The 22,422-nt window shown below is 38.4% G+C and overlaps 1 protein-coding gene across 1 annotated transcript; it reads left to right on the top strand.

Moving 5' to 3' along the window:
* The first annotated feature begins 5,305 nt into the window (after positions 1-5,305).
* On the top strand, positions 5,306-21,145 carry LOC131304302 (protein TONSOKU). Its single transcript, XM_058331504.1, has 19 exons — positions 5,306-5,669; positions 7,237-8,034; positions 9,161-9,337; positions 9,618-9,709; positions 10,447-10,545; positions 10,772-11,241; positions 11,323-11,366; positions 11,451-11,714; positions 12,390-12,537; positions 15,655-15,774; positions 15,994-16,094; positions 16,279-16,402; positions 16,612-16,724; positions 17,224-17,335; positions 17,581-17,685; positions 17,775-17,841; positions 17,953-18,073; positions 18,208-18,381; positions 20,189-21,145. Exons 1-19 carry the CDS (start codon positions 5,394-5,396, stop codon positions 20,798-20,800), a joined length of 4,017 nt encoding a protein of 1,338 aa, XP_058187487.1. The 5' UTR covers positions 5,306-5,393; the 3' UTR covers positions 20,801-21,145.
* The last annotated feature ends 1,277 nt before the right edge of the window (positions 21,146-22,422 follow it).

The raw sequence follows: 22,422 nt of genomic DNA, 5'->3' as shown, positions 1-22,422 counted from the left end.
CGATAGCCGACTTGCCTTTCGTAGTCGTCACTACCGCCAAGAAGAACGGTAGATTCTCCCTATCTACTACTCCTAATTATATGTAGTGCATCCTTACTTACTTATCTCGAAGTATTTGTATTTTTGATATTTAAGATGGTTATGAGTATGCATATATGAGTTGCTTGTATTACTTGTGGTGTGATAAAGCATAAGTGATTTCACTCCAAGGGCGTCCGTACATGTGGCGTTATGCTATAAGTGGTGATTGAGCATGATAAGTAGTATTGAGTTGGATGATCTTGTTAGAATGTTTCATGCTTACTTTTGTTCTACCGCGGAGTCTTTGCATGTAAACGAGACACGGGAACCGAGAAAGTAAAAACATAACACCTAGGGTGTGGATAATGATGAGATGTGTTTTGAAAACCCGCGATATGGTCGGACTTAGTAGCCCATCATGTGGATTGCGAAAACCACAATATGGCCGAACTTGGTAGCCCATTGTGTGGTGTGGGTTTTGTGTGCGTTCCAATGGGATCCCGAAATAGCGGAACCATTGTGAGGTTGTGTGCGTTCCCATGGGAACCCGGAGTAGCGGAACCATGGTGAGGTATGGCTTGGTTATCCGCGGTACGGAGCCAATACAATTGTGTGCCAATGGGAACCCGGCGCGGCGGAACCATTGTGAGGATACTCGGGAGACTGGCGCGGCGGAACCGAGGTTGGGTGTGTGGCTTGGTTATCCGCGGTACGGAGCTAATGCAATTGTGTGCCAATGGGAACCCGGCGCGGCGGAACCATTGTGAGGATACTCAGGAACCCGGCGCGGCGGAACCGAGGTTAGGTGTGTTAAACAAATGATTTTGAAAGATGGATTGGTATGTGAAAATGTTGACACGGTCTATGATGAGTCGCGTAGGAGAAACTCAAAAAATATTGGACACCAACGATAGTTGATTAACGAATATGGATGTGTCATTGTTAGCTGTGTATTCATGTATTATGTGGAAATCGATGATTGTATAACCTGTTGTTTGTAAGTTATGGGTTAGCGGGTATGAGATTGTTCTGCTGAGCTTTTGTAGCTCATGGTGTTACCTTTGGTGACCCTGACATATTATATCGGTGGCGACGCTGGTATAATGTGTCAGACCTTGTAAATGTTCAAGACGAACAGTTCATCGTGGAAGCTTTTGGAGCAGATGAGCTTGCTAGGATGGAAGAGCAAGCAGTATTAGGAACCCTAGTTTCCTTCCTTGTTGAATAAATGTACCCTTTACTTATGATGTATTTTATGATGTAATAATGAGCTAGACTCTCTTTATTATGTAATAAATGCCTCATTAACGTACCCAAAATTCGGGGCGTTACAATTCCGGTCACACGCAACCACGGTGGCCGATGCCTGCGAAACCTTATCTGCCTATTCAAGTCCCAGGGCTCTTCAAACTAGACGACACACTCAAGGCCCAAGCCCTGAGCCTTATACTAACACCGCCAAATCTTGATCAACAGCCGCAGTACCCACCATATCAGCGGGAGGAGGATGCCAACGAACTCTGACGACGGCCAAACCACTAACACAGCACCACCACCACCAAAAATCAAAAAAACCAGCAGCCGTTAACTAATTATTAACCCACCACCGACACCCACCGGATCTGAAAACCAGACCCGTACAAATACCGAGCTGGGGAGACCAGCTGGTATAACCTGAAAAAATCGAAAAAAGCAAGGAAAAAACCCAACCCCAACACCCTATTATTACCTCACCACCGGCCACTATTCATCAGATCTGAGAGGACGAGGCAGAATCCGGTCGAAAACAAGCCCACCGAAAGCTGGCCAAAAGCCAGAGCACTGGAAGCATGAATGCCTGGATCTCAATAGCCCACAGCCGAAACAGTCGAAAATAGATACACCAAGAAAATGGGGAGGAGAATGAGAGGCGATGGAGAGAGGGGAGGAGGGGGAGGCCTCCCTCCCCCAAAGCTGAAAACGATTAGGGCGAGTTCTTTTTAGAGAGAGAGAAAGAGGAGAGAGAGACCGGATTCTTTTCACTTCATCTCAAGTTCAATGGTATGGGTTCTCATCATTAATCTCGTTACCAATCAATTTATAACACTTTGATGTGTTAGCTAATCTTTCATAACCTCAATCTCATGTAATTAACTAGAAACGGATTCACATACCGATTTCTCTCAACCATCATTCATTATACTATGTGTGTTCATAACTCATTCCTACACTTGCCCTCAAATCAACGTAACCATTCACCGGGTGTTAAAGATGTACTATGAGAACTCCACCACAGAATAACGGTATTAACATAACTTTGAATTTTGAATACTTAAACTATCCACATTGTTTTAATATATCGGGTAACCATTTCACATCACATCCCCTATAATTGTCATTACTTCATAATTAAGGTTCATGTGTCCTATTTCAATTCTCATCGGCTCTTAACAAGTCTTTAACTTAACAATGTTCACGACTTTTAACAAGTATTCACACGTCACACTTTAATAATTCATTATCCACAATATGTCTTGAACACACCTTTCAATGCTACTCAAATCATCCATGTCCAACAATTTAAGCACCAAGTGCATAACATGTAATAATACCCATAACCTCATAAACATGTGTAACATAATCCAACAAAATAACCCAAGTAGTGAATATCAAGCAACAATAAACTCATCATCTATCAATTCCTCGCTATTTATTCTATGTGACATGTTCTTGATATTCATCCGTTCGATACTCATGCAACACGTGTCTTAACCTCTCTATTTAAGCCTATATGATTCCTACATGTCCCACAACTCATGTTCAAGGTGCCACATATAGCAGTGTTATTCGACTCGTAAACATGCATATAATACTCCCAAATATAAACCCACAGCCTCAGAATAAGAGATAAAAGATTTTTCAGAAAATCTGGGCAGGGTACCGGATCCTATGAAAATGGGGGTTCCGGTATTGATCTGGACGCTGAGTTCCGGAACTGGTAAAATAAGGGGTTTCGGTACTGATCTGGGTTTTTTTTTTTTTTTTCCCCGCGATTTACAGCTTTGATAGATTTTTACCCAAGCTCAAATACAACAACCAAACAAAAGATTTAGGTTCCAAATCAACACATAAACACATAAAGAATGTGATAAGTCCCTACCTTGAAGATCAAGAGCAAAACAAAGAGTTCCTCCAAGCCCTAGACCTCAAGTTCGAACCTACCAAGGAAATTCCTCCTCCAACTAGGAACACACGATTTCCACCAAGAACATCTTTCTCCAAGCTTGATCTCACGATTCCTCAAGTGTTTGGTCGCCCAATCAAGCAAACCGAAAAGGTAAAGAGTTTCACGTGTTCCAATGGAGAATTTTCTTAGATAGATATAAAGCTCTTACTTCATAGAGCAACATTAATTCTTGGATTTTTTTTGAAATCTCATTCTAAGGAGATGAAATCGAAGAGAGAAGTACAAAAGAGGAGAGAGAGATGAGAGAGAGAGCTCTAGGGTTGATTTTCGTGGTTATGGAGTGTGAAAAGAGTAAAGGTAGTGCTTATATAGTGGTCCAACACGCGACCCAATTTTCAGAAAATTCGAGATGGGTTCTAGAACTAGGAAAAATGGGGGTTCCGGAACTAATTTACAAACAAGTGTTCCGGAACTGGCAAAAATAGGGGTTTCGGAACCAATCTGAAAATTTTGCAAACTCGTCTGATGTTCAACGAATCAACCTCCGATTACTACCCACACATTCACAACACCTCCAAACACCCTCACAACAACGAAACACATTTTTCAACGACCAACCGAACTTCTGTTACATAACGATGCACATTAATCCGTAACACCACACTAAGAAAAATGATATTCCATCTGAAATACAATCGTCCACATTCAAATTAATTAAAGAAATGAAATTTAAAATGACAGGTCCTTACAACCTCTCATACCCAATAGTAAGATTTCTGCCCCTTGTTGATGTTTTGATAGATATTGCATACCCTTGCACCAAGTAAAATGCATGAAGAGTGTCAAGAACCGCACACGAATCAAATTTTCAATCAAATTATCCAAGCATATCATCCTGACCATTTTATTCACTTCCTTGATTAGACATGTTGATTCCTCCTTCTCCCAGTACTAAATCAATTGAATTCCCACTGATTTTTTCCATTGTTTGCTCAATTTCCATGATTATTGCTCATCAAATCTACATTGTAAAAAATTGAAAACATATTTTACATATTGGTACTAAAAATGAAAAAGAAAGGAGACCAACAGAAGAACAAATGCAAGTAAAATATATCAAGTAATTATGAAAATTTCAAACATTTCTTTTCAATCAGCATGAAAATTCCAGGCATAAATGCAAGTACTACGGAAAATGTACCAAAACTTTTTCTCAAATACAACCCGATAGCTACTACATCTAAAATTACCTTACATGCATACACAAACACCGATCGATAAAATCGTAGTCCATAATAAAATAAAGAACCCACCAACGGAACCCAATACCCAAGGCAGTAGATAATGTACAAAATTCTAAGGCAACAGATGATAAAGAGAAATTAAATACTTAAACTCACATGTACCTTGAATGATTTAAATAAGCAAGATTCGAGAATGGTGGAGGTTGAAACCCTAGCCGATCTGAGGAGAAGAAGAGTCCACGTTTTTATTTTTTATACTCAAAGAAGCTTTAGGATAAAAAGAGATTGAGGGGCTTTGTTTTGTAATGAAAGAAGCTGAAATGTTCCTGATGTATTAAAGGCACAAAAGTAATTGTACAAGCAATAAGTAATACTGTAGAATTTTGAAAGCAATAATTTCGATTTTGACATTATCAGCTGCCTTATTTTATTTCTTCTTCTTAATTGCTTAATGGGCATTTCGTAGAAAGACCCATAAAAATAAAGAAAAAAAACAAAAAACAAAATCATTCTATTCTTAGAACAAACAAATTTAAAAAATCTCTCTGCCCCCCCCCTCCCCTTCCACGTGTATAACTTATTTACGGAGCGCCGTAAATAGGAGCGCAATTTCGGCCATCCAAATATGTTTTGAACAATTCAAATTAAAGTTAATCTTTGACTGGTAAAAAAATATTTTTTACCAGTCAAAGATTAAAAACATATCTTAATAATTGATTGCCGAAATAAATGAGTGAGATCACTCAACTCCTTAAAGCAACAGCTCCGTAAATAAGTTTCTTTACGGAGAAAATTATCTCTATAGTGCCCCCAATGAAGCAGTTGGCGGGAAAAGTAATTGTGGACTAATATATGACATTTGAAACCAATCTCAAATACAAAAGCCGCGAAAAAATATCAACTCATCAAACCCTCCAAACCCTAGCTCTCAATCACCACTACCACCACCACCACTTGGACCAATGCCTAGAGGAGACGACCCTCAGCTCAGCGTGGCAAAGCAGGCGTACCGGAGTGCGGCCGAGGAAGGGAACCGGCAGGAAGAGGCGAGGTGGGCGAACGTGATTGGCGATATATTCAAGAACAGGGGAGAGTACGCTCAGGCCCTAAAATGGCTCCGAATTGACTACGACGTCTCCGTCAAGTACCTTCCGGAGAAGCAGCTCCTTCCCACTTGCCAATCGCTCGGCGAAGTCTATCTCCGTTTCGAGGACTTCAAAAATGCACTAATTTATCAGGTAATCTGTGTCATTCCTGTTTGTTTTTCCTGTTTGGTTGATGATAATGTTTAGGGAAGGAAAGGAACAGGAGGAGAACCCCAAGGCGTTGGCCTGGTGATCTTGGGCGGGGACTTAGGTGTTTGCTCCATCCTAAGGGCTTGGGTTCAAATCACGTTGCCAACAACTCTTGCGGCCACCTCATCCTCACGCTTAGGTGTGTGAAACGGCTCTGTGAGGGGCTATAGGGATTAGTCCGAGGTGCATGCAAATTGGCCCTAGACACCTTACATATCCAAAAAAAAGAAAGAACAGGAGAGTGGGAAATGGTAGGATTGAAGTCAAATTACAGATGATGCAGTGCGTTCTCTTTGTGTGTCGTAAGCAACCATAAAGAGCCCTAGATGTAATTTCACAGGCACTAGTCGGATATTGGATATTTGTTTTGTATTACACTCCGATATATGTTTGTTTTGCAATTTATCCACTTAGGGATGTTTCCACGAAACTAAAAGAAGTTGTCAAGCTCTTTCACTTTACATATAGACAAGTTGTTTCCACTAAACTAAAGGGACCAGATGGTATTCCATTTAACTCAAAGGGGTTGGCCAACATAAAATTTGGAGGGAAAAAGAAATCTTGAGGATGTTTTAGTTTAGTGGAAACAAGTTGGCATTAAGATGTAGTTACAAAATGTAAGAGATTAATATTGTTTTAGTAACCCTAGGTTGTCCAATGATTGTTCTGATAGAACTCTCGTAAAGACCGAATTCTTTATGAGTTCAACTGGACATGCTTTGCCCTCATTCAAAACTGGACATGCTTTGAACTTCCAATGGCTTGTCCTTTTTTAGAGCATGTCTAATGGAATACCTAAAATAGTCCGTGCTGAAGTGAACAAATGGGCAAAAGTGGGGGTCTGATTTTGTGTGTTAAGAGCATCAGAGATGCTACATGCCAAATCCAACCTTGAGGGTAAACGGCATTAATTGGCAAGAAGCCGTTCTCCAACATTGCTGCCTAATATCAAGCCATATCCTGTGTGGTTCGTTTAGGAGCATGAACCCACTCCCAATTCAGCAGCACCGAGAAATTGGGATAACATTTAGAGCACATTGAAATGAATTCAATAGTTAATTGATATGTGAATATATTCTTAAAGGACCAGAGCAAAAATTAGGCCTATCTCTAGGAGATAGGTTTACGGTGCTCTTCATTTTAATCATTTGCTATGTGCATGGAATTGGATCTGTATGTTGTGTATGGCTATGCTTACTAATAATGGATTCATCTCAGTCTCATGTGTTAAGGACACAGTCACACAAGGCCATGGTAGGTTAGACGTTTTCTCTTTTGTTTTTGTAAGGTGAATTACGAGGCATAATAGAATGTTTCATGCTTAACGTGGGAGTTTTGGGCATAGTTAGTAACTTAGCATGTTAGGTGAATGCCCTAATACACATTTCAGATTCATATCCCGTTATTCAAATTTCGAGGCATATTTTATATTATATGCCTTCTTCGTTTTCTGTTTAGTGCATTTCTCTCTTATAAATTATCTTGCAATGCTTTTATTGAATGATGGCAGAAGAAGCATTTAGAGCTTGCTAAGGACAACAATGACCCCATTGAGCAACAAAGAGCCTGCACCCAACTTGGTCGAACTTACCATGAAATGTTTCTAAGATCTGAGGATGATCACTATTCTGTTAGAAATGCCAAGAAGTATTTCATATCTTCCATGAACCTTGCCGAAAATCTCAAGGGGAACCCACCATCTGGTAAATCGTCTTTTCTTAAGGAGTATATTGATGCTCATAATAACATTGGAATGCTCCAAATGGATCTTGATAACTTGGATGAAGCCCAGAAAATTCTTATGAAAGGACTACAAATTTGTGATGAAGAGGAGGTAATTGAAGATGATGATGGCCGTAGTAGGCTCCACCATAACCTTGGAAAAGTTTTCATGGAGATCAGGAAGTGGGATAAATCACGAGAGCATATTGAAAAGGATATCATGATTTGTAACAGAATTGGTCATATCCAAGGAGAGGCAAAAGGGTACATCAATCTCGGTGAATTGCATTACAGGGTGCAGAAATGTGAGGATGCAATTCTTTGCTATGAAAAGGCGCTTAAACTGGCGAAGTCCATGGAAGATGAGGCTGCTTTGGCTGATCAGATTCGTCAGAACATTGAAACTGTAAAAGAAGCAAGGAAGGTAATGGATGAGTTAAAGATAGAGGAACAGAATTTCAAGAAGCTGATAAGAAACATGCCCATGGCTAGAGGCACAGACAATGAACGGAAATGCCTACTGCAGCAAAATGCATCTCTTGATCGTCTTATAGATAAATCAAGCATGATATTTGCATGGCTGAAAGTACGTCTTTGAACCCTTTATTTTCATTTTGGCTACAAATATGATTACTTTCCAATTACTTTTTTGTGCAGAATTATTTGTTTTCGAACGGCAAGCTTCATCCACCATTGCATGTCGATGTTGGTTGATTCCTATTAATGGAACTTTCAGCTATTGGAAACATGTGGGTGCAGGATACTTGTTTGTATATCTACTGGAGTGATTGGGAAGAAATTGTATGGGTTAGGGTATGGGGGAGATATTTGAAACCTATTAGGGTATGGGGGAGACATTTGAAACCTGTTAGGGTATGGGATGTGTTATTATTTTGGGGTCCCAAACAGACAGATAACAGGGAAAGAGGGTGCTCGTACTTCTATGTAGTTCACTATTTTTCCCTTTTATGTATTGTTTTGGGATACGTATCAGTTAGTGACAGTGTAAGATTCGTTGACAAGTGTAGTAGTTAAAGAAATAGCTGTGCAGAATATGATGTATAATTTATACAGAATTTCACACCTTCAATCATGTAAGATGTTCTAATAAGAAAAAGTATCACATATCGCAACATGGATTGTGTGCCTGTAGCAAGAATATATACTAGTACATAAAGTACATTGAGATGCATATCGGTTTTACCTCTAAATGAACCGAATCATAAGATACGTATAGTATCGGTAGATTTATCCAAACATCAGATACATTTAGACTACGTATTGATTGTGCCTCTAAGCGTATCACTACTCGCCACTTAGATCTTTCTAATACTTACTGAGCTTTGACTATCAAATTTCTTAGCTTTTGGCTCTTGCCTTTACCACATGTCTAGATTTGCATAATTGGTTAGCTATTAGAATACTTTATAATAGCATTGATGGCACCTGCAAAACTAGAGCGGATAATCTTCTAAACTCTACTTTTAGTATCTTCTTATCCATTCCCCCCTTGTTAATTTGGGATTGGGATGGGTTCGGGGTAAGATGTATGTTGGTAATAACTGGAACAAGGGTAGTGCAATCCTGTACCGAAGGGGCCAGCCCCCCCCGCCCCCCCATTTAGAAGCATAAATGGAGATTATGTTTTGCTTTTCTTTTTCTTGCATTATTGGATTTTGGATATGTCATTTTCTGGAAATGTCTGTGTTTAGCATCGGGAGTTCGCCAAAAGAAAAAAAAGAGTAGCAAGTGAACTCTGCGACAAAGAAAAGTTGGGCGATTCATTTCTAGTCATTGGGGAGTCATACCAGAGGCTTAGGAACTTCAGCAAAGCGCTGAAATGGTACAAAAAAAGTTGGGAGACACACAAATCAATTGGAAACTTCGAGGTAATGTGCAAGTATGTCATACGAAGATACCATTTACTATTCCTTTTAATTGTTTTACTTGTAACAAAACTGGATAAAGAGATTACTAACAAGATTTTCCTAATTAAGGGTCTGTTGATGACCTTGCGATCCACAGTGTACCTAAATTTGGAACTGCCTTGAGTTGAAAGGCGACATTGCACAAACATTGATGCTCTGTTATTGAATATCCAACTTTCTTTTATTATTTTCTTGTTGTGCTTTGTGGATTTGTATTATGAAGTGACTGGTCATGGTTCAGGGGCAAGCATTAGCTAAGATCAATATTGGTGATGTTTTGGATTCTGATGGTAACCACGCTGGTGCTTTGAACGCATTTAAAGAGGGTTATGAGTAAGTATCGTCTTTCTTGGACCCTAAATTCTTTTCCATTGCATTTGTTATGTGGATATCTATACAAATTCGATGCTTTTGGATGGCTAAGTGCGTTTTAGTGACCCCAAGAGTTTGGTGTGCCATCCCCCTTGTAATCTTTGGAGCACTTTGTTGGATAGCTTGATGCAGATTATTGGGCCCATTTGCAAAAAGCCAAAAACTAATTTCTTAGCTTGGTACCAGAGTTTTGGTTTCTGAAGGGTCATGGATTTAAGTCTCTTTGTTTGTATTTGTTCCTTCGTTTCCCATTTGGACAACTTGATTACATTATTGGGCCCATTTCATAACAAATTAAGCTTTTGGGATGGTTGATAAAGGACTCAAAAACTTTAGTGGAGGAGTTGTTTCAATGCTTTTGTTGTAGTGAAAGACATTAATGTTCTTATGAAAGAATGCATGAGAAATATGTTCTTAAATTATATACTAAGCACTTTAATGATGTTAGCTCCCTCTTTCTTCTACTATTTGTATTCCGTGGAAATTGAGAAGTAATATTGGTGACATACTTCTGTTCTTATGGTGAAAAATTATATTTTCAAGAAATAGAAAATTTTGTGATTAAACAAAGATAATGGAGTGACTCAATCAGAAATGATTTCCTTGTGGTGGCATACTTGATACTTGTCCACCTTTTGGATAATTAATTCTATTGGATTACTCTTATGGTTGCTCATAGTGTAAATGCTTTGTGGCAGGATTGCTCTACAAGCAAACCTTCCTTCTGTTCAGTTATCTGCACTGGAGAATATGCACTACAGCCACATGATAAGATTTGACAATGTTGAAGAGGCCAGGTAAATCTGGTTACTGAAGTTATTTTACCCATTTAGGGAACTTACTAAGTTTTGGTTCTGAGAAACTGTATTCTAAAAATGTCAGTCGAGGAATGAATACACTTAGTATCCTTACTTATTTTGAACTTGGAAATCATGTAGTTTGTCCTCAGACATGGAAATAAGAAATTGGGAACGACGGTATGTTTATTGCTGAACTTTACTAATTACGCTCCCGCCTGTTTAGGAGGCTGCAACTGCTAATTGACGGATTGAAGCTGTCAAAACCTAGAGAGTTTGAAGCAAAAAATATGGAGTCGGACTGTTGCTCTGAAACAGAAACAGAAGGAGATGATCTATCACCAAATGGGTCTCATATGAGCTATTTCCAAGAGGCAAGTAATACCAACTCAGCTAAGTCACAATCTCAGAGCAGAATGGAAGAGCTAAATGATGACCTACCTTTGACTTCACTTCTTCGTTCCCGTAAAAATCCGACCAAGCAGAAAACTACTTGTGTGCCTGTTACCTCTACAAAGCCAACTCGAGCTTTGCCTGAGAGCATGCCAAGATTTACTGAGAGTCAGCAAACAGTTGGTCGAAAACGTATTCGTGTAATCCTTTCGGATGATGAAGGTGAAATGTACGAGGAGGTAGAGTGCCCAAGGCAAAGACGTCAGAAAGGTCTGGAAGAATACATTGCCACTTCTGATGAATGTGAGGTTATCAACTATCTTCTTTGACCAGGGTTTGTACTTAAGAAATTGAGTACTGAGTCATTTTTTCCATTGACTGCAGTTAAGAATGGCGATAATCTGGCTAGTCCTGCTTTTGAATTTGAGGTGGAAAATTTCCTCGACCAAGTTTGGTTCTCCTTTTCTTCTGGAGAAGTTGGTGGCTGATTTTTTATTCTTTTGGTTTGGCAGGATGTCTTATTAGTGAACTCCAAATGTGCTATGAGTACCTGCACTCCTGCTAATGTTGAAGAAAGCACTTGTTCATACAAATCCAGGACTAAAGTGGCTGTTCAGGATGCCAAAGAGTTTAGAACTTCAAGCACCAGTGAAGCTGTTAAAAGCTCCACTTTTGATGCAAACGGTTCTAAGTGTTATCATGATGTCAACGAAAGCCCGTTGCATAAGCATGACACTTCTAGTCTCAATATGTATGCTTGTGTTGATGAATCATCTGTGAGTATTCTGATTTTTAGGCCATGCGTAAATATTATGCAACCACTGTTGTTAATTTCCAACTTCAGATAATCTTGAAGCTTGCATAGCATTGTTCCCTTGTTTCTCCATTTCATGAGGCCTGGTATGATGATATATAATTGTGCTCTGTTTTAATGTAAAACTTTTTTCCCGGACAATATTTTTCAGATTGTTAGCACAAAATTGAGAAAAAAGTTGGTAAAAAAAATTACACCAAAATGTTGGAAAATGGTGGTGGTTGCTTGTAATGACTTTGTAACTACAGCTTTGTGGTTTGGAGATTCCAAATATCTTTCATCTTCCAAAAGAAAGCTACATTGTTTCAGATTCTATGTTGTTCATTTTGTAGTTTTCGTGATATTTAAGTTTATCGTGTGGGTTGTGAAGTTATATGGGGTCAATCAATTGTTGGTATTTTCTTTCACCCCACATGCCTTGATCTGATGGGTTGAGGTTCCAAAGCTGATGTTTTTGCTGGTAGTTCCTCTGAGTTTTATTGAATTGTGGCAATCGATGCTTCTTTTCATGATATTGTCCACCGATTTGGCAATACTTGTGCATCACCAACTTGCCAGGGTGATTATGTACTATTGTAGGTTGCTTGTTACTATTGACATCATGTTTCATAACCATCACAAATTGTGTTAATTGCAGCAATATTTGACATTCAAAATCGATGAGGACTTCATTCAGGTGGAGCTGAGTTCATGCATGGTTGGTGATAAGCTGAATATTGAGTGTATGAAGGTTGAAGTTGCATGCTTGTATTATCTACAACTTCCAACGGAGAAAAGATCTAGGGGTAGGTACATATTATGTGTTTGGATTTGCTTTGTCTGTTTTTTGTCACAACCTTGGAAGTTGGCACTATATAACTATCAAAGTAGCGTCATGCACGTTCTTGTCAACGTCTAGAAAGTTTACATGCGTTGCGGTGTATTCTAAGATTCAGGTGCTAATCCAGTAATTTGTGGGAAAACATCATTTGATCAGCAAGACAGCCACTAAGCAAAAGAAGGAAAAGGAAGCCAGATAATTCTTTCCAGGCTAAGAAGCACATTAGCACATGTAAACGTACGAGTACGGGTACGTCGATGTGGAAAACCTAAGGAATATAGGGTACAAGTATGGCTACGTTATGACTATAATTAAATAGTATATAGTTTAGAGCAATGTATTACAGGCAATAATCACACTTCAACTGCTAAATGACTTGTGTGATTAAAAATCCAACATCAAATACCAGTTTAAAGCCAAACTTAAGGTACACATCAGAATATACGGACCCAATTTTTTATTCTACTATCTTGCTAAGCATAAAGAAAGGAAATCATATCAACTTAGCTTCATCTGTGTTCGGTATGGCTTGATACATATTGGGGTACTTCTGTGGTACAGCAAAAGTCATGAAGAAAACGAAATTAGAAGAACCATGCAAAGTACCAGTACCTGATATGTTATGAGCACGAGCACGAATATGATTGAGTTTTCAAAGTACCCATGCTTCATAGAATCATAGCATACAAGCAAGCGCATAATTGTCTCTCTTAGTGTTCTTGTCGTGCTCCAGGCTTAAATAACTTCTTGTATTCCTCAAAACTGTGGACAAATAGGAGGCAATACTCGATAATAAATGAAAAGAACTCAAAAAAGTTGTTGAGCCATAGAGGAAACCAATTCATACATGTTCCAGAAAGCAACATGAACACATGTACACACACGTTCGATAGTAAGCGTATTGAAACAAAAACTTTCCTGGAATGGTAGGGCAGCATCCATAGACATAAGATAGAGAAAATAGGTTAATGTGGTTTAAGGATGTCTATTATAGATCGGTAGATGAGGTTGTTAATACTTAATATGAGTGATATGGCGACGATTAGGTAGTTGCACTAAGAGGAGGGTAGCCCAAAATTGAACTTAGAGGCGGTAGTTCGAAAAACCTAGGTTTTTCATCGAAAGAACATGATGTTCTTGACAAAGCTCAATGGAGAAAACGTATTCATGTAGTCAACCCCACTTGACTTGGATGTAAGGCTCGGTTTGGTTTGGGCGTATATTTAATTGAATATAGTCTCATTATGTTTGTCTACTATATATGTGCAGTGTGCTTCATACATGAGACATTCCCAAATTGACAACAGCAGGTGATTTGTGGTGCTTGATTCAGGCATTTCTTTAGTTTGTATTAGCACTAGTATGGTGGTTATTGCAGTCCCGTATATTGCCATCAGAACAATCACATAGATGCCTTTCTCAGACAATTCTAGTGATCAACTGAAGCTAAATCTTTTTGTTATTAGGACCATTAAAGTGGACCAGTGGTGCATGCCGTATCGACTTGCACTTTTATTATGGCTATTTATTGTCAACTGATTAAAAGAAAAATGGGATTTTTACAACTAGGTACAGAAAACCACATCTTAATCCCATTAAGGTAAGATGAAATACTTAGTTATCACTAGGTCCACTTTTTACAAAATACATTTACCATTAATGGAAGTGCCACCCTAGGACACCCTAGGGTTTTAGGGTACCGTAGGGTTTAAGTTTAGGTGCTTTCATAGAGCCCTAGGGTTTAGGTTTGGACACTTTCATAGGGGTTTTAGGGTGCACTTTCCTATCATAGGATTTTAGCGATTTAGGCACTTTCATAGGGTACCTTAGGGTTTAGGCATTTTCATAGGGTACCCTAAGGGTTAGGCACTTTCATAGGGTACCCTAGGGTTTAAGCACTTTCATAGGGTTTTAGTGTTCCATTAATTGGAGGTGACCTGGTGGGAAATACATTTTATTTTCTGTACCTACAGGTAAATAACCCAAAGAAAAACTAGCCAAGTTATCAAAACCTATGAAGCACACGTAAGGGTAACTAAGAAGCACCGACACGAATATGGACAACACGGACATGCAGACACGTCATTTCTCTGAAAATTAGGACATGGACACGTCAAATGTAAAGTGTATTAGGTATGCTATCATTTCCTATAAAAGCCGGAGACCTTTTAATGAGTCATTAGCACGTTCGAAGAGTGTTTCCAACATGGCCTAGAGTATTCACAATGTGTCTAAGTAAGAGAAATATAATAAAAACATTGGACAAGTATTTAGGCATGTCCAATACGTGTCTGGAGAGTGTCGCATCGTGTTCGTGACCGACACGTGTCGGACATAGATATGTGAGGCCGGTAGACGTGTCCGTGCTTCTTATAAGGGTACTGGTACGATATAGGTACGTCGATACAGAGAAGTGTACAAAATATGGGGGATGGGTATGGTCACGTAATGTCCCTAACAAAATATTCTTATACTTTGAAGGTATGCATCATGCATAACGATTAGAAAAATTAAGTGAAAAAATAGTTAAATGGCTTAAATTGAATAAATATCTAGTGTACAAACAACAATTAAGGCTAAAACTAAGGTACAAATATGAATTTAATCTCATTAAGTAAACAAATTACATAATAAAGCTTAATTCTAAAAGCATGATAAGCATAACAAGAAGTCTCATCAAGCTAACTTGTATTAAAGAACCGAGTATGGCTTTGGTACGTACTCAGTACCTTTTAGTGTACAACACATTAAGTGAAAAAAGATTGGGAACACATTTCGTGTGTCCGGTATGCATGTAGAAGTACCATGTCAAGTACTGGTACCCAACCCTACCCATGCTTCATAGTTGGAGATGAAAAACATTATTGGGTACTTCATGATCATTAATGACATTGGACATAGTTTATTGATCAAGGGATTGTTATTTCTTGCTAATGTCCTAGCATATTGATGTTGTTGCTTTTGAGAAAAGACATTTAGTATGCATGTTGCATGAGCTCATCAATCCCTGTTGTCCAATAAGTTTGGATAGTACACTTGCAAGAATAGACGGTTACTAAGATGCATTATGGTGGCTCATTAGGTCTATTGCCCATCATTCAGCACATGAAATGTGGTGGAAGAGCTCTTGATACGTTGGAGGAAATCGATACAGTTAAGGATTTCTTGAAGGGAAAAGGCTGGATCGAAGTTTCTGTTGATGGTATGTGCCCTTCATACTGCTTTTGTTTTGCTTGCTGTCTCGTCCTGTATGAAACAACTTCCTCCCTCTTCTGAGAAAAGCAGAAGACACGATTTGTTCTGAAGTATTAGCTCAGATTTATATTGTTGTGTAGTTCTTTTTATTTGCTTTTGAAAGCTTATTTACTTTTCTATGTCAAGTGTTTGTGATATAGCTTTATGCTCTATTTACTCTTTTCAGGTTGGGTACAGAAGCGTTTGATGAAAATTTACATTGACTGCTGCAAGGAGCTATCTGAGCCCCCAAATCTGAAATTGCTTAAGAAGTTATATAATTTAGAGGTAGGGTTTATAGGTTTAATTTGCTTTCTAGTGATGCAGCAATATCCTTTGGCTATTTATTCTTTGAACTCCTGCAGGAAAGGTTATTAGATTTTTTAAAAACCTAAAATTAATTGTTAACTTCACTATGTTGGAAGTCGTGTGATTTGATTTGTTTTGTTTTGTTTATTAATTTTCTTACCAGGTTTCAGAGGACGAAGTTGTCGTGTCTGATTGTGAATTGCAAGATGTATCAATAACACCTTTACTGAATGCCTTGCAAGCTCACAAGACAGTTGCAGTTTTAAACATTTCTCACAATTCCTTAGGTAAGAACATTTTTTACTTGCAGCCCATGTACATTTTGTTTCCCCAATGTACGTTACTTCTGAAGGATACAAAAACTCTAACAATGTCTTGTGCTTATTTCTCAAATAATACCTACTTTCACATGTCATGTTAGCCTCTACTTCCAAATAATTTGGTTTTTCGGTTTACCGGGGTATGTTTTTGCTATGCGTTAACTTTATATCTTTAGGAAATGGGACTGTGGAGAAACTTCAGCAGGTTCTTACATCATCGAGTCAAAGATATGGCAGTTTGATTTTGGATTTACACAGCAATCGCTTTGGTCCAACTGCTTTGTTTCAGGTCTGTAACCATTTGCACTCTTACATGCTTGCAATGTAACTGTTGTCTTTATGAACCAATCCAACCAGAGAGCAGAGAGTTGAGAAGATGAAGTTTATAAATTCACCTGGAGAATATAGACTAATTTCACTGACAAACATCGTAGAATTGGTGTATATGAGTAATTAGATTATCATCTTATCACTCATTTTTGAATAATAGAAAAAATCTACTCTAGATTTTAAGTTATCTGGGTCACATATAAGATGCAGGTGCATCACAGATACACTGGACTAAGGCCGTTGCTACAAAACTTCACTTCAAATACTTTCTTTAGACAAATTCATTATTGCAAGAATCATAGATACTTTGGACAAGAGTCTATTAAGCATCTCATGAAAAGCATTCTTTGTGGGTTTATAGTCCTTGCTGCAGCTTTAGTAGTGTATTTCTTTAAAACCTATTGATTTGACATACACTTTTTAATTTGATTCATAATTTATTTACCCATGAGACTCAGATCTGTGAATGCCCTGTGCTATTTGCTCGATTGGAAGTGCTCAATATCTCTGGCAACCGTTTGACTGATGCATGTGGATCTTATCTTTCTACTATATTAAAAAGTTGCAAAGGTAAATTGCTTATCCTTGTCTTTTGTGTAGACAGTTATTTGTTTTTGGGTGGAATTCTGGATAACGTTAAAACAGCTATGCTGCGCACTGTACGCCCTGCATTGTGCTGATATCATGTGCCAATTAATTGGCCAATAATCTTTCAATGTAATGCTACTAGAACAAGGAGTTAGTTTCTTTTTGAAATTTAGAGTTGCAGAGACTTTGTTATTTCTTCAACTTAATAAGCCCTTTTCTTTTTGTAGCCCTTTATAGTTTAAATGTTGAGCGTTGTTCTATCACATCACGAACAATTCAGAAGGTTGCAGATTCACTAGATTCTGAATCTGTCCTATCACAGATTTGTTTAGGTATTCGTTATTCTGCGAATTGATTCACAGACATCTTCTGTTAATTCCTTGTTCCACTGCTAACTGACTACCTCTCTCACGTTGAACAGGATACAACAACCCTATATCTGCTAATGCCATAGTAAATCTCTTGTCCAAACTTTCCACGTTAAAGAGGTTTCTTTTAAATTTGACCTAGTTTATTTTTTTTCCTTGTATCAGTTCCCAATATAACAGCCTATGTGGGTACATTTGAAGAATCTTTTACTTGCTTTCTTTTTTTGGTAGATTTGCTGAACTAAATATGAATGGTCTGAAGCTAAGCAAGCCTGCAGTAGACAGTCTTTGCCAACTTGCTGAGAACGGGTGCTTGTCGACGTTGATGCTTGGAGATACAAGTATTGGAACTGTGAGTTAATGCTTCAGCATGCTAATGTTTTCTTATTTGTTTGTAGGTTAATTTTCTGTGCAACAGCTGTTATATATTTTTTAGACTGATTTATTTTATCTGCCTATGTATGTGTCTTTCCTTATAATTTTCAGGATGGAGCACTGGAGTTAACTAAGTCCTTGTCAAATCAGACCCAAGAACTGCTAAAACTTGATCTGTCCTCTTGTGGACTAACATCTCAATACATTGCCAGACTTAACGCTCAAGCCTCGCTGATCACCAGTATAACTGAGCTGAACCTTGGAGGAAATTTAATTCTGCATGAGGTATTGTGTTGATTAACTGAAGTTTGATGGATGTATTGTTCTTACGTATGGGATTTTAGTCCATTTGTCCTATTCTAATAGTTCTCTCTTCTTTCTTTGTTATGTCAAGGTTTTTATGGTTCTTCCACTGATATTTTACTATCATCATTCATCACTGTTATTATTGGTATGTTTGGTTTTTGATATTTTCTTGCTGGTTTCGTGGGCATTTGATTTTATGTAATTCTAGAGCGCAGAAGGGAATAATAGAAATTTTTGAAATCCATCCTGTCTCCCTGGGGTACTCTTAACGGCTAACCAGTTGAATTGATCTGCTTATGACTAGTTCATTTCAGATAATAATTTTATGTCCTTGTTACCACAAATGACTATCAGTAGTTTGGCATATGTAGGCAAGTGACTGACACTGAGACCATAATTTCCCTTCCCCCCCCCCCCCCCCCCCTCCCCCCCCCCCCCCCCCTCCCCCTTCCCCCCCCCCCCCCCATGTTATATACTTTTCAGCTGTTTTTGGATATTGGGTTTCAATGAAAGAAGAAATGGAAAGGAAAACTATGGTCATTGTATTCTCATTTTCCTAATAGCAACCAACATTTGATAACATATGGTTGTACCTCATCTTCTCTTCCATTCTTTCCCCTTTACTTTTCCTTTGCCCCAACATATTTGTCTACAAATCCATGATTCAATCACACCTTTTCAGATTATTGAAGACCCATGAACTGGCCAAGCAATATTTAGTTATTCAATACACATTCTCTGTCATTCATTCACCTTCCTACTGAGTATATCTGTAGTACCCTCTTGCTGGTTGAATTTCTGAACTTCGTTCGTGATCGATGTCCTTTGCTACCCAAATTACCTACCTTTCTAGGTTTAATTTGCTTAGAGTGTGTTTGGAACTTCAAGAAAGAAAGTGAAAGAAATTTTCTCTACGTAAAAGCAAAAGCTATTTTCTTCATCACTTTCCTTTCTTATCCCTTCCTCTTTTCCTTCTTTCCTTTTTCCTTCATAACTTCATTTACCTTTTGTTTTTTTCCCTTCATCTTCTATCTAATATCTAACATGAGAGAGTTGAATGGTCTTGTTCTTTTCTTTGTAAAACTAAACAAAGATAATAACCTTACTTCCTAAATTTCTCACTTACATTCCCCTTTCTTTCTCGTTCTCTTCTACAGGTTCTGAACACCCTTGAGCATTTGAGTTCTTTAATCGATATTTTGGTGCATATGCCAAAACCATTTTGCCTTTCTCTAATCTCTTCATCATTCTTAAACTGTCATGGCTCTTGTATTATATTCATCTCTTGTTCATTGATATCGCAATATACAAATCTTACTTCTTAAAACCCCTATTAAGCTATTTTGTGACGCTTTGATGAGATTATACCCATTGATTTCCACCTTGAAATTGTCAAGAGTCTAGTGATAAGTGCCATCTAGTGATGTGACTCGAGTCATGGGAAGCAGCCTATCCACACAAAAAGTTGGGTGCAGTTGTCTGGCCCTTCTCAAAGCAGAAGCTTTGTACACTGGTCCTTGTGGCGCGTTCAAAGGGACTGCTTTTGTTTGTTAATTCTACACTATGGGGGGCTTTGGGAACCCTTCCTGTAGTAGCACTCGTGGTGTCATGATCGTGACCGATAAAAACATTGAATGTGCCTCTTTTAATTTGCTTCATTCTATTTGGTTCCAGGACAAGCAACTCAGCTTACTATGAGGTCTTATCAGGGTGATATTTGCAATGTTCTTAAACACAATCTTCCATGACTATTTAATAAATGATCTGACTAGATGTGCCAATGCAGGGTGGAAGTGCATTGGTGTCGCTACTAAAAAACCCACTTTGTTCTTTAAAAGTATTGGTTCTGGGCAACTGCCACCTTGGGCTTCTTGGTATTCTTTTGATACTTCAGGCATTACCTGATCGTTGCTCCTTAGAAGAGCTCAATCTTTCTGCAAATGTCGATTTTGACAAACATCATACTCCGGTATATGAATCAACAGTGGCAGAAAGCCCGAAATCTGTGCAGACAAATAAAGACATTTCCAAATCTTCTTTCAAGACAGACTGTGATCAGCTTGAAGCTGCTGATAGCGAAGATGATCAAAATAGGATCAAACCTGCTGTATCGGGTCCTAGTGACAGTTGCATGAGCTCTTGTCACAGGAATGCTTACAATCAAGAGATAGAATTGGTTCAAGACCTTTCAACTGCCATTGGGTTGGCAAAGCACTTGAAACTACTGGATCTCAGTATGAACGGGTTCTCCTTGGAAACTGCAGAAATGTTATATGCTGCGTGGTCTAAGAGTTCGAGAGCTGGTTTAGCTCAGAGGCACATACAAGATAAGATAGTACACTTGTCGGTTCAGGGGCGCAAGTGTTGTGGGGTGAAATCTTGCTGCCGAAGAGATTAGTTTTTTTGCCACCGAAATTTCTTCCTCCAAATCTCTCTGGCACATGTAAAGAGCTTCCCTGCAGCTAATTTCAAGCAGTTGCAACTTCTGTTTAGTAGCAAAAATTATTGCAGTAGCAATTTGGGTGTACTGGCAATTAAGTATGTATAGTTATTTACATAGTGACCTGTATTAGGATCAGTTTGGATGTGGTACATGATGAAAACATGCCACTTTGTTTATTCATGCATGTATAAGAATATTACGACCTGATATTTACGGTACCACGCATTCTCCGTTCTTGTACAATTATTTCTCAGAGACGAGATTCGGGTGTTCAATTGATATTGTTCGAGGTTATTCAAATGCCAAGTTATGACAATCGAAAATGATGTACGTAATCTATTGTAACCCTTATTACTTGGATACTCATGAGTGGATGTGAATCTCCTGCATAAATTTGAAGAAACCCTGTTTACCTTTTTGGTTGTGATTCTTGTGAACTATGAAATCACTAAAATCTACAAATCTATTGCAAGCTGGAATCCATGAACGTGTACTTTAGCAATTTTGAATCAAATGTAAAATTTTGATCTCTAGTACACTTATTGCAACTTTAATTAACTCGTTCTTATACTTGTGAGCAAAAAGTTGGGATGGGGGAGATTTAGGCCTGTTTGGATGCAGCGATGTGAAGGGGGATTATAATATCCCCCTCTTAATACGTGGGCCCGTGCATATGGCGTGGCTTGGGAAGTCCAAAACTAGGGTGGATATTTTAATACCCCTGCTCCATAATCCCCCCTAATACCCCTTGAGGGGGGCTTACACATGGCTAGGGTGGGAGCCGGCTATGTGGAATCCCCCCTTTTAATACACCATCTCTCTTCTATTCAACTACAAAACAACCTTATCTCTCCATTTTATATCTCATCCAAATCATGTATTATTTAATCCTTCCGTCACATCAATGTGGACCCACCCTTCTTACATAATCCCCCCTACTATTCAATCCCCCCTTCTTACATAATACCTCCAAACCTAATACCTCATCCAAACGAGCCGTTATGGAAGAGGGGCTCCTAACCACCACAGTACGTTCAATTAATGAGCCAGTACCGCTCATTGAAGGAGCCAAGCTCAATGGGTGTTCAGCAAAAATAAAAAATAAAAAAATAAGAGAATTATAAGAATGAGTTAAAAATTTCGAGAAATGTACGATAGATCAAAGTTTACAATATGATTCAAAATAGCTAAAGTATATCCACTCATGTGTATCCAGGTAATGAGGGATACAATTATACAAGTAGACTACCATAAATTGTTACTTCATGGTGGATGCAACAAAGCAATGTACACGACAGTTTCCACAACCAAACAGGCCCTAAGCTTTCAAAAGCACAATTTTTTTTGCCAAATTTTCGTAGTCATCCCTCTAGTTTTACAGTTGTCTCATTTTCGTCCCTCTAGTTTCAATTGTCTAAATTTCGTCCATGTAGTTTGTTTTACGTTTCAAATTGGTGAAATCGTTAACACCGTTAATGAAACTAACGGAAAAAATATGATTAAAAAATGAAGTGCTCCAATTTTCATTCTAGTTTAACCGGTATGGAGATCTTATTTTTTTGATCATTTTATCGTAA

The sequence above is a fragment of the Rhododendron vialii genome, chromosome 10a (genome assembly GCF_030253575.1).
Source record: "Rhododendron vialii isolate Sample 1 chromosome 10a, ASM3025357v1".
NCBI classification, from domain to species: Eukaryota; Viridiplantae; Streptophyta; class Magnoliopsida; order Ericales; family Ericaceae; genus Rhododendron; species Rhododendron vialii.
Note: the sequence above shows the minus strand (reverse complement) of the source record. Positions and strands in the feature narration are given on the sequence as shown.

What these genes read in the sequence shown, in the direction of transcription:
- LOC131304302 (XM_058331504.1), top strand. Translation starts at nt 5,394, where the DNA reads ATGCCTAGAGGAGACGACCCTCAGCTCAGCGTGGCAAAGCAGGCGTAC. An exon ending in CATTGCCACTTCTGATGAAT is followed by an intron (nt 11,242 to 11,322) that starts GTGAGGTTATCA and finishes CATTGACTGCAG; the next exon opens with TTAAGAATGGCGATAATCTG. An exon ending in AACGGAGAAAAGATCTAGGG is followed by an intron (nt 12,538 to 15,654) that starts GTAGGTACATAT and finishes GTGGCTCATTAG; the next exon opens with GTCTATTGCCCATCATTCAG.